The sequence below is a fragment of the Chrysemys picta genome, chromosome 18 (genome assembly GCF_011386835.1).
Source record: "Chrysemys picta bellii isolate R12L10 chromosome 18, ASM1138683v2, whole genome shotgun sequence".
In the NCBI taxonomy this organism is placed as follows: domain Eukaryota; kingdom Metazoa; phylum Chordata; order Testudines; family Emydidae; genus Chrysemys; species Chrysemys picta.
The window spans coordinates 4,785,019-4,796,041 of record NC_088808.1 but is presented as its reverse complement, the minus strand read 5'-3'; the positions used below and the strand labels follow the sequence as shown (position 1 = coordinate 4,796,041).

The 11,023-nt window shown below is 55.8% G+C and overlaps 1 protein-coding gene across 1 annotated transcript; it reads left to right on the top strand.

Annotated features, from left to right (window-relative positions):
- Positions 1 to 337: 337 nt before the first annotated feature.
- SSNA1 (SS nuclear autoantigen 1) lies at positions 338 to 8,168 on the top strand. The gene is made up of 3 exons (XM_065572130.1): positions 338 to 495; positions 1,102 to 1,301; positions 7,937 to 8,168. Exons 1-3 carry the CDS (start codon positions 444 to 446, stop codon positions 8,036 to 8,038), a joined length of 354 nt encoding a protein of 117 aa, XP_065428202.1. The 5' UTR covers positions 338 to 443; the 3' UTR covers positions 8,039 to 8,168.
- The last annotated feature ends 2,855 nt before the right edge of the window (positions 8,169 to 11,023 follow it).

Here is an 11,023-nt window from a genome sequence, read left to right as displayed (position 1 = left end):
GCGGGCGCTGGAGGCGGTTGGGGCGGGGCCGGGGCGGGGCGGGCGCTGGAGACGGTTGGGGCGGGGCCGGAGCGGGGCGGGGCGGGCGCTGGAGACGGTTGGGGCGGGGCCTGGAGCGGGGCGGGGCGGGAGACGGTTGGGGCGGGGCCTGGAGCGGGGCGGGCGCTGGAGGCGGTTGGGGCGGGGCCTGGGCCGGAGCGGGGCGCGCGCTGGAGGCGGTTGGGGCGGGGCCTGGGCCGGAGCGGGGCGGGGCGGGCGCTGGAGGCGGTTGGGGCGGGGCCTGGGCCGGAGCGGGGCGGGCGCTGGAGGCGGTTGGGGCGGGGCCTGGGCCGGAGCGGGGCGCGCGCTGGAGACGGTTGGGGCGGGGCCTGGGCCGGGGCGGGGCGCGCGCTGGAGACGGTTGGGGCGGGGCGGAGGCCGGGGAGCCGGGGGCGCGGGCCGCGATGACTCAGCAGGGGGCGGCGCTGCAGAGCTACAACAACGAGCTGGTCAAGTGTGAGCGCGGGGCGGGCCGGGGGCGCGGGGGCAGCGGCCGGCGCAGGCCGTGCGGGGCCCCCAGCGCTTACAAGGGACATCGAGTGGCGGGCCCGGGCCAGGCCTCATGGCAAGGCCTGGGGAGGGCGGGGCCCCAGGCAGCAAAGGGGGAGGGGTCCGGGTGCCCCCGAGGGCCTGCCTCGCCCCCGGCACGTGCTTGCGGGCTGGGCCCCGTCCCCAGGCACTGCGGGGGGGGAGAAGGTGAAGGGGTCTAGGTTGCCTGGCCCAGTTGCTCCATGCAGACGGTGCCCCTGAGGACCTGCCTCGCCCCAGCTCGTGCTTGCGGGCTGGGCCCCGTGCTTGCGGGCTGGGCCCCGTGCTGCCCGTGCTTGCGGGCTGGGCCCCGTGCTGCCCGTGCTTGCGGGCTAGGCCCCGTGCTTGCGGGCTGGGCCCCGTGCTGCCCGTGCGTGCGGGCTGGGCCCCGTGCGTGCGGGCTGGGCCCCGTGCGTGCGGGCTGGGCCCCGTGCGTGCGGGCTGGGCCCCGTGCTGCCCGTGCGTGCGGGCTAGGCCCCGTGCGTGCGGGCTGGGCCCCGTGCCGCCCGTGGCCTGACTCGCCTCCTGCCCCAGGTATCGAGGAGCTGTGCGCCAAGCGGGAGGAGCTGAGCCAGCAGATCCAGCAGGAGGAGGAGGAGAAGAGCAAGCTGCAAAACGACATCCGGCTCCTGACGGAGAAGCTGGCCCGCGTCAACGAGAGCCTGGCTCGCAAGATGGCCACCCGCAACGAGTTTGAGAAAACCATCGCCGAGACCGAGGCTGCCTACACGAAGGTATCTGGCCTCTGGAGGCTGGGCCGTTGGATGTCTCCAAGGCAGCCCCTTACGCTCTGGGGGCTTGTGTGTTGCTGCGAAAGCACAGCGGCAGGGCCTCTCTCTGCCGTTAGTAAGGCCTCACGTCTAGATCAAGCCCTAAACTGTAATCGAGAACCAGGGGAAAGCAGGGCTTTGTGCTGTGGCTGAACCAGAACTAGGTTCAAATCATTCCTTGGCCAAACCCCTCTGTCGCCTACAAACAGCTCTACGCAAGTAAGTTAAGTTTACTGCCACACGCCAGGGCCTTCCTTCTGGGCATGGCACTTCCCACCTTGGGAAACGTTCCAGCTAAGGCCTCTCCACAACTCTCCCAAAAGAGGATTACCGCTGCCAGGAAAACAAATCACAATTTTGCAAAAAACAGGCACTGCACAGTTTGAACATGGGACCTTCAGACCCATACCACTGCCCTCTGCCACTTGACTGCGTTGCAGGGGAACTGGGATTCCTGCACTCTCCTCTTGGTTCTGGAAAGGCAGTGTGGCCTGTTGGTTAGAATAACAGCAACAGACCGGATAAGCAGGCTTGGCATGTTCATTTCAGAAGGCAGATTCGGTGAGACTTGGGGGTTTGAGGTTGGGGTTATGTTTCCAGTTCCACCTGAAGTGCAACCTCAGATTTCTTTCTTTGAGAGCCTTGTGCGTTCCCACTATGGGATGGAATTCCCCAGTGATGAGCAGCTGGAACCCTCCTGAAAGCCGTATCCCACCTCCCAGGGAATGCACCCTAGCTGCTTCCACTCCTTCACCATCACCACAGAGAGTAGAAGCAACCCTCTGCCATGGCTGTTGCTTTTCTAACCCCATTAGGCTAGTTTGCCAAAAGTGTACGGACATGTAACTTTAGTTTGGATCTTAGGTAAATAGTATGGTTTTATAGTGTCTCCGAAAAGGGGTATTTCCCCAACTTTTTCATGTTCGAGCCTCCAGGCTTGCCCCATCATTAGGACTATGTCTGGACTGGACCCCCAAAAGGTGTTTGTCACAGGACATGCCTACCATGTAGCACCCTCTCCTGACCTATGGTTGGCACTGCAGGCATTCCCTGCCTCAGTTGCTCTTCTCTCAGGGCCCTTAAGAACTCCACAAAGTCCAAGAGAGTGTGAGATATGAGGCACAGGTGTTCTTTATCCAATTAACTGTCTCTTTCCCTTTAAACGAGCTCCTCAGGGGTAGCCTGGATTCAGACTTCCCTTAAAGGAGCCAGCAACTCTGTGCAGTGTTATAACAGATGTGCATTGTGCCTGCAGATCTCCCAAGTTGGATGCCTGTGTCCAGTGCTTAATTTCTGTCTTGTAAAACTCATTCCCTGGCCCAGTGTGCCACCCTTACGGTTTTTATCTCCCCACCAGGACTGCTGGCTCTGGCACACCTCATGGGAGAGGCCCTGATGGCTGTTGAACCTCTGGAGGGTCAGAGTTCTGTGCACCACTGGGAACAACCTTCCTCTGCACTGAAACGTGCAGCAAGGGGGGCCAAGCCATCCATTCCAGCCATGGCCTCAGCACTCAAGTGCTGGGTCTGGAATATCGGAGACCCCTCCATGTGATGTAAACAAAAATCAGCACAACACCACACCACATGTGGACAGCCTGACAAGTCTGAATTCATCTAGCTTCAGCAGCTAACATCAGACTGGGATATGGCATACCTTTTTTACAGTGAGGGACATTAACCTTTGGAACAATTTACCAGGCTGACAGAGGACCTTTCAGAGATTCCAAGGCCAGAAGAGATCATTGTGATCATCTCGTTTGACCTCCTGTCTAACACAGGACAGAGACCTGCCCCAGTCGTCCCTACAGCAGAGCTTTTAGAAAAACATTGTCTTGATTTATAAATTGTCAGTGATGGAGAATCCACCACAACCTTTGGGAAACTGTTCTGGTGGTTAATTACTCTCATTGTAAAAAAATTAGACTTTATTTCCAGTCTGAATTTGTCTAGTTTCAACTTCCAGGCACTGGATCATCTTAGACCTTTCTCTGCTAGATGGAAGAGCCTCTCATCAATTATTTGTACCCCATGTAGGTACTTAAAGGCTGTAATCAAGTCACTCCTTAACTTTCTCTTTCTTAAGCTAAATAAATTCAACACCTTGAGTTCATCACTCTAAGGCAGGTTTCCCCATCCTTTAATCATCTCCTGGCTCTTCTCTGACCCCTCTCCAATGTATCAACATCCTTCTTAAATTGTGGACACCAGAACTGGACACAGGGTTCCAGCAGCAGTCGCACCAGTGCCAAATCCAGAGGTAAAATAACCTCTCGATTCCTGCTTGAGATTCCCCTCTTCGTGCATCCAGGGATCGCATTTGCCCTTTTGGCCACTGCATCGCACTAAGATGTTCAGCTGATTATCCACCACAACCCCCAAATCTTTTTCAGAGTCACTGCTTCCCAGGATAGAGTTCCCCATCTTGTAAGTATGGCTGACATGCTTTGTTCCTAGATATATACATTTACATTTAGCTGTATTAAAATGCATATTATTTGCGTGTGCCCCACTTACCAAACAGTCCAGACCTGTGCCAGGTGACCTTTCCTCTTCATTATATACCAGTTAGAGGAGGGTTCCATAGCTTGCACCTGGGAGTGCCATCCCATGAGTGTGAATGCACAAGGGCAACTCTTGAAGATCAACAGTTACTGTTAAGTAACCTCTGCCTCAGGGAAGAGAGATGGGGCTTTGGCCAGTAATAAAGGTTTCGAAGGGAACAGAAATAGCAACAGCATGCCATGGAAGAGGAGAATTGAACGTGCAGACTCCCGGCTCCAACCCCTGTGCACAGCCCCCTAGGGTACAGGGTATTATCCCTGTTTACCACCAGCGTTCTATACATGGCCCACATTGCCTTGTCCATTCCTAGCAAAACCTGTGATTGTCTCTGGGCCTGGCACCGCTCCAGCTAAGGACTCTTACTCATTCAGTGCTTTGAACCCTCCTTATACTTAGGACAGCCTCATGGCTTCAGGGTGTGCTTGCTGCTGTCTCACACAAGGCAAAAGCTTAGGGAGGGGTAAGGTGCTGTGATCTCCCTAAGGAACACCTCAGGCTCTGTGGTTGTGTTGTGTGGGAAGTGTCACCTGAACTGCCTTTCCTGCTGCTGCGGTGTTTGGTGTTTGCGTTTTGGGAACAGAAGTCTCTCATTCTGGACGGGTGAGAGGCGCACAGGGCTGGGCTGAATACCAGCAGCTTTCACTCCAAGGTGAATGAAGCTTTGGGTGTGTCAATTACCAGCTCTCTGCTACTGTCCTAGATACTCAAACATTGTAAAAGACCAGGCTTGAAAAACCTACTCAACAAGGGTGAGTGAGGCCCTTTTCTTTTCAAGTGTGTGGGCTGGGGTCAAGGGGCAGTGCCTGCAGAGAGCAGCTGAAGCAGATAGTTCTGCAGTGTCGGGGGACAGGCAGGGGAAGGTAAAATGGGGCTTAGCCTGGGCCACTGCTCTCCTCCCCACCTCCTGGATCCAGACCGCTCCCCAGGGCACTAGTATCCAGGCAGCCTCCCTGTGAGAGAGACTGCAGGGGGAGCCAGCTCGAGAGTGAAGCCTCCGGAGCTGCAGGACAGGTTCAAGAAGGCACCTGGGTGATGATGTCATGGAAGTCCCACACTGGATTCCTTGCACTGTGACTGAGTGACTTCTTCCTCCCCACTCCCCCCCGCCCTTGTCTTTCCCTTTAGTTATTCCCCCTCATAACACTTAAAGGTTTAGAACAACAAAACCAAACCAAAAACCTGGGGGAACTAAGGTGCTATTTGCTGCCATCACATCACTTGTTGTGCTTGTGTATTCTGTCCCTTTCCCTACTGCTCTTCACGGCAGGGACTGTCTTACTCTATGGATGTCTGGTGCCTAGCACAATGGGGCCCCTTCCCGGTGGCCTCCAGCTCCGACCAGACCGGAATAACCCTGAGGATGAATAACTGTGCCGTCTACTGCTGAGGAAGTTCAGCTTCCATTTTAAAAAGAGTTCTTCACCAATATGCTTTAAACTAGCTCCCATGCCAGGGCTGGGTGCTGGCGTGTGCAGACAGATCGCTCCAGTGCCTCTGCTCCAGCTCCCCAAGGCGGCAGCAGGATGAAAATGACTAGGTTCTGGTTAGTTTCGTGGCTAAGGGTTCTCACCCTCTGGGGAGTAGCGGAAATGTGAATAATCGGGGCCAATGAGAAAGCTGGAACACTGCTATTCACACAGAGGGCACCCAAAACCAGAGGGGGGCAAAGGGGTAGAGTCACAGCAGGCTTACAGCAAGGGCAGAGAAGGAAGATTGCTTCTTCCCTCCCCCCGAGAGCAGCCAGGAGTGGAAAAAGAGGGCTACTTCTGCCTTCCACCTGCTAGAGCAGGAACAGGCTCTTATTAGAGGTGTTGAGTGGAGTCGGTCATGGGAGGGTTCCAGTAGGAATCCCAGCCCTCTCCTTAGCCACGGGCATTGGTGGGGGGCCGAGCGTCTCTGCATGGCTGTCAGGTAAGCTCTGAATGGGGCTGTATCGTTAGTTGCTTTAGCTATTAATTGGCATCTAATTTCTATATATAAAGCAAACTGGGCATGGTATTTGGCTCCTGAGCATAATGAAAAGTGTTTCTGCCCCAGCCTTGCATGTCCTGAGCTCTGTCTGGGTAACCAGACCTCTAGAGCACAGTCTCACCCTGGTGAGCACCAGGGCCGCCTCCTCTGGTCTCCACTGGCTGGTACGACTCTCCGCTATCTTAGCCTCATCGCCTCGCTGTCTCCTTTTGTGTCATTGTCAAATCCCAGGCTGAAGCTGGCTGTCCTCTCCCAGTCCCTTCCTCAAAGGCTGAAGCTTGGAAAAATTCATGCATGAAAATGGAAATGTTGATAATTATCCCAAGAGAGTGAATTCTGGAACAATAGTTATTCCTATTTTAAGAATACACGTTGGTGAGACACTGGTAAAACTCCCATCCACATGGTGTAATTGGCTCTGAATTTCAGTAAGTAACTGACATTTGAGGACATTGGTGACAAAATACTTGGCAGATCTCTGCCAGCCCCAGCCCTGTGACTGTTGGACAGTTCTGAGGAGTCGACTATGCCCCACCTTCGCCCAAAGCTTCATTTCTGTGCAAACTGATGCTCCACATCACCCCTAAGTCTACTCAGCATTTTCTTGATGACCAAACAACAAAAAAGGCCATTTTCTGCAAACGCAGCTGATGTTCTGTTACACGTAATTGTTTTTAAAATAACTACCAGTGAGCCCTGTTACATCCTGTCAGTCCCGTGCGTTGTGGGCTGTCTGGGTCAAGGACGGTCTGCTTGGTGATTTGTCTGTACGGTAGCTAGCACAATAGGGCCGTGACCCTTGGCTGCAGTTCTGGACACTACCACAAATCAAATAATAAAGATCTACAGAAAATCTAGCTGCTTCTCAGGCAATTTGCGAACAGGAAAATGGCTAAATATATCGGAGCTGCTTGGTAGCAGTAGTTCAGCTGTAATGACCCCTCAGGCTAACAGTCACGGGGATAGGGTGCTTGTGGTGATCAGAGATATTTGTAATCTGTAGCCAGTCAAATCCAGTTTCTTATTCAAGGAGCTCTTGCAAAATGGAAATGACAAGTCACATCAGTTTGCACAGAAATTAAACTTTGGACCAGGGAGGGCATGGCCCAGGCTCTTCAGAACTGTCCAGCAGTCACAGGGCCACGGCTTGCGATGAGACAGCCTCAAAACTCAGTTACATATTGAAATCAAGACAGTTACAGTGGGGGTGGGGGGAAATCAGAGTTTTGTTTGTGCTCAGAAAAGTGCATTATTAAAATGAGGAATAAATGTTTAGAAATTTCATCACAATGGAAATGTAACACTTTTATGCATGATTTTTTTTTTTTAAACTAGGTCAGCCTATGAATAAGGAGAAGTCAGTCCTTCCTCAGGAAAAACCAAGGAGGAGGAAGTGCTCTCTGCCCACTAGCTCTGTGGTTAGAGCGCTCACAGTCTGTAGGGGGAACTGGGTTAAATCTCCATGCTGCCGGAATCAGACCAGGAACTTGAAGTTGGATCGCCCGTGTCCCAGAAGAGTGCCCTAGCCCCAGTGGGGCTCTGGCTCTCCTGTTGAAGCTGCTCCTGTTCATATGAAATACTTCAGTAGCCACTGGAGTGTAAGCTTGGATGTCTAACAAATACAGTTGAGTTCAACTCCAAGTTACTGATTGGATGCAGGACTCTCTGGGTTATGCTGCAAGTCAGATTGGATGATCAGGGTCACTTCTGGCCTTAACACCTATAAATGACAGTGTTTGCCAGTTACATTTTTAACTGAATTTAAAGAAATTGCCTTTGTTAATATTGCTAGATGCTAAGGCCCGAAAGGACAGTTGTGACCATCTAGTCTGACCTCCTGCATAACACAGCCAGAGAACGTTCATCCAGTGGTGCCTGCCTTGAGCCTGGAACGTGGGTCTGACCTAGAGCATGTCTCTTAGGAAGAGACACCCAGGCTTGAGTTAAAGGCTCAGAATGCTGGAGACTCACTCCCTCCCTTGGCAACTTGTTCAAAATCCGGCTCAGGCTAAGAGAAACGCTCAGTTTCCATAAAACGAAGTAACTTGTTTCCTGTCCTCCCAGATCCTGGAGAGTTCCCAGACGCTGCTCAATGTCCTGAAGAAGGAAGCTGGGAATCTGAGCAGAGCCACAGAACTGAAAAGTAGCATCACGAAGGAGAGCTGAACATTCGGACTCAAACGGTCTGGCAGTCACCCTAGGGAGCTGCCGCGCTTTCTGACCCTGGCCCACGCTGCCATTCTGATCTAGGGGCTTGGAGTGGAAGCAATGTGAAATAAAGTCTTTCTTTTGCAAATGTAAGTGTTCATTTCAGAACGGCCTCAGCGCCAGGTGGGAATCCATTCCACTTCAAGCCACATCCAGCAAAACTCAGGATGGGTGTGTAACAAGTGCCAGTAAAGGGGGCCATGATGCTGGGGGAGTGCAATTCTGCCTAGAAGCAGCAGCCTCGGGCAGTAGTGTGACTTGGGACGGTAGCACTTTCCCCTTCAGTTGCTCCTGGGGAGATTCTGCAGGACTGTGCACCTGCCGAAAACGCTGCCACCCCGCAGAAGTCCTGTGCTTCCCTGCAGAAAATGGGGATGGACGTGGGGATGACCATGGGTGCAGTTTCAGGGGAGATTGCCCCCCCCCAACCCGAGGCAAGGCCCAGGGTTACAGGATACTGCCCCCCCCCCATATTTTTGCAAGTGCAGAGCTGCCCAGCTGAAGGCAGCTGCCTCTAGGCTCTGCTGAATCTGCAGCTGAACACCACCTGCTGGGTCCTACTGCCAGTCGGGTTCCCCTTCTGTGTGCTGGGAGCCGTCCTGCCCTGGGGAAGAGGCAGTACTGTAGGGAAGGAAGGGGGTGGAATAGAGCGGGGGGTGGGGGGGGGAATCGCAGGGGGAAGTGGTAGCCCAGCATGCAGTGACCCCTCAGCAGCAGCTGGGGCTTCCCTTTTAAGCAGGCCCATTGAACCCTCACCCTGACAAGCCCCACACACCTGGACCCCCAACCAGCTGCACCCCCAACCAGCTGCACCCCCACCCACCCCATCAAGCCCCACTGAGCCCCAGCCACCTTCTGGATCCCCTGCAGAGTCCCATTGCACCCAGATCCCCACTGAGCTGCCAGAATGCAGATTGCCCCCCACACAAACCTGCTGGGCTGAGCCTGCCCACCCGCACCTGGCACGGAGTGGCAGGGCCCCAGGGTGTTTCTAGGGCAGGGGCAGCCTCACTGCCAAGTCCCTGTAGCGGGGGAGGTGAGGGCTTCAGCGTGATCTCCCACCTCCATGCAGTCAGCGCTCTGTGCTCCCCAGTGCCATGCTGGAGCCACATGTATTTATTGACAAACAACATTTGCAGAATTTTAAAAGATGGCGCCCGTCATTTTTAATTTTTTGGCACCGCATTTGCTCCGGAGCAAGCCAGCGGCTGGTTTGCTGGGGCAGGAGCAGTTTCCTCTGTGCAGAGGAGTGGGAAGCGCGCAAGCAGCAAGCTGGCACTCCCAGGCAGAGGCAAGGTGGCATGTGCTCGGCCCAGGGAGGCGTGGAGCAGCTGCGCCCAGCAGGCCGGGAGTGGGGAGCAGGGGTACAGTTTGTTCCCAGGGTGCAGCAGGAGGGGAGGGGCTAGCTGGGAGGTGGCAGCCGCAGAGCACACCCTGGAGCTGGGAGGTGTGTAACAAGGGGGTAGGGAGCAGCAGCAATCTGAGCTAGGGGGAGCTCTCAGGGGAGGCAGCACCTCCCCTCCTTCCCAGTCTAGACCTGCTGTTCTCAACGGGGGGTCTGCAGCCCCTAGCAGGACCCCACCGGGCTGAAATCCCCGAGCCCTGGCACCCCACACTGCAGTGCCAGGGCGGGGCAGTCCCACCCCCTGGCCAGGCCGGAGTCCCGCAGTGTGGGCAGCGGCTGCTCTGGCTGGTGTCATGGAGCAGGCAGCCACCGCCTTCCCCAGCTGCTGCTCAGCTCACGCGGCTGGTAAGAGCTGCCCAGGCAGGGGGACCCCACTCTGTGGCCGGCGGAGCCCTTGGGGCCGTCCTGACACACAGCCCTTAGCTACCCCCTCTTCACCCTGAGCTACCCCCGTCCACACACAGACCCTAGCTACCCCCTCCCTTCACCCTGAGCTACCCCGTCCGCACACAGCCCCTAGCTATCCTCTCCCTGCACCCTGAGCTACCCCCGGTCTGCCCATAGCCCCTAGCGACCCCCTCCCTGCACCCTGAGCTACCCCCATCCGCACACAGCCCCTAGCTACCCCCTCCCTGCACCCTGAGCTACCCCCATCCGCACACAGCCCCTAGCTACCCCCTCCCTGCACCCTGAGCTACCCCGTCCGCACACAGCCCCTAGCAACCCCCTCCCTGCATCCTGAGCAGTTTTCAAACTTTTTGAGCTGAACCCCCACCACGCACAGCCCAGGCTTGGTGGCCTGCTGAGGTGAGTCAGGGGGTGGCAGTGGTGCTGCCTCCCTGGACCCTGCTGTGCGGAGCTGGCCCAAGCCCCACCGGCCCCTGCCCCCCCAAAATAGAAGTCAAACTATGCCTATGTCTGAGGGCCCACCCCCGGCCTGAAGCTCTGAGTCCCCTCCTCCCCCACTGGGCCCTGGAGTTTTTAACAGCACATTGAGGAGGGTCTCACAGCAAAAGTCTAGAGCAGAGGTTCGCAATCCAAGTATAGTAGCCTCAGGGCCCCCCTTGAAACAAGACATTGGCCGTGTGCATCTGCGCGCCAGGAGCTGGGCAGCTGCCCTGAGCACTCGTGCCAGGCTGGAGTCACTGGACCTGCCGTCCCCGTAAAACAGCAGCGTGCAAGTCACGGCAGAGCACTGCTGATTGGCTGACATGGCTCCTGGCACGGTCAGAACTGGAGTCAGGGCCAGTTCGATGCGTTAATAACTTAAAATTCAACTAAGCAACTTCCTTCCCCTGGCTGGAGGTTTTGCTGAGCTGCAGCTCCAGGGGAAGCTCCAAGGACTAGCACCGAGGAAGGGGCTCTGGCAGGACTGCTCTGGTCAGCAGAACAGGAGGAAAGCACCTCCTCACGGGGTTCCCTTTGAATGAGCTCCCTGCGCCCTCGAGATTTCAACAGGGTCACCCTTTGGTCCATGGCAGAAAGATCTGCCTTGTTCCAGCCAAGCATCTGTGAGCTACTAGGAATGCTGCTAACAC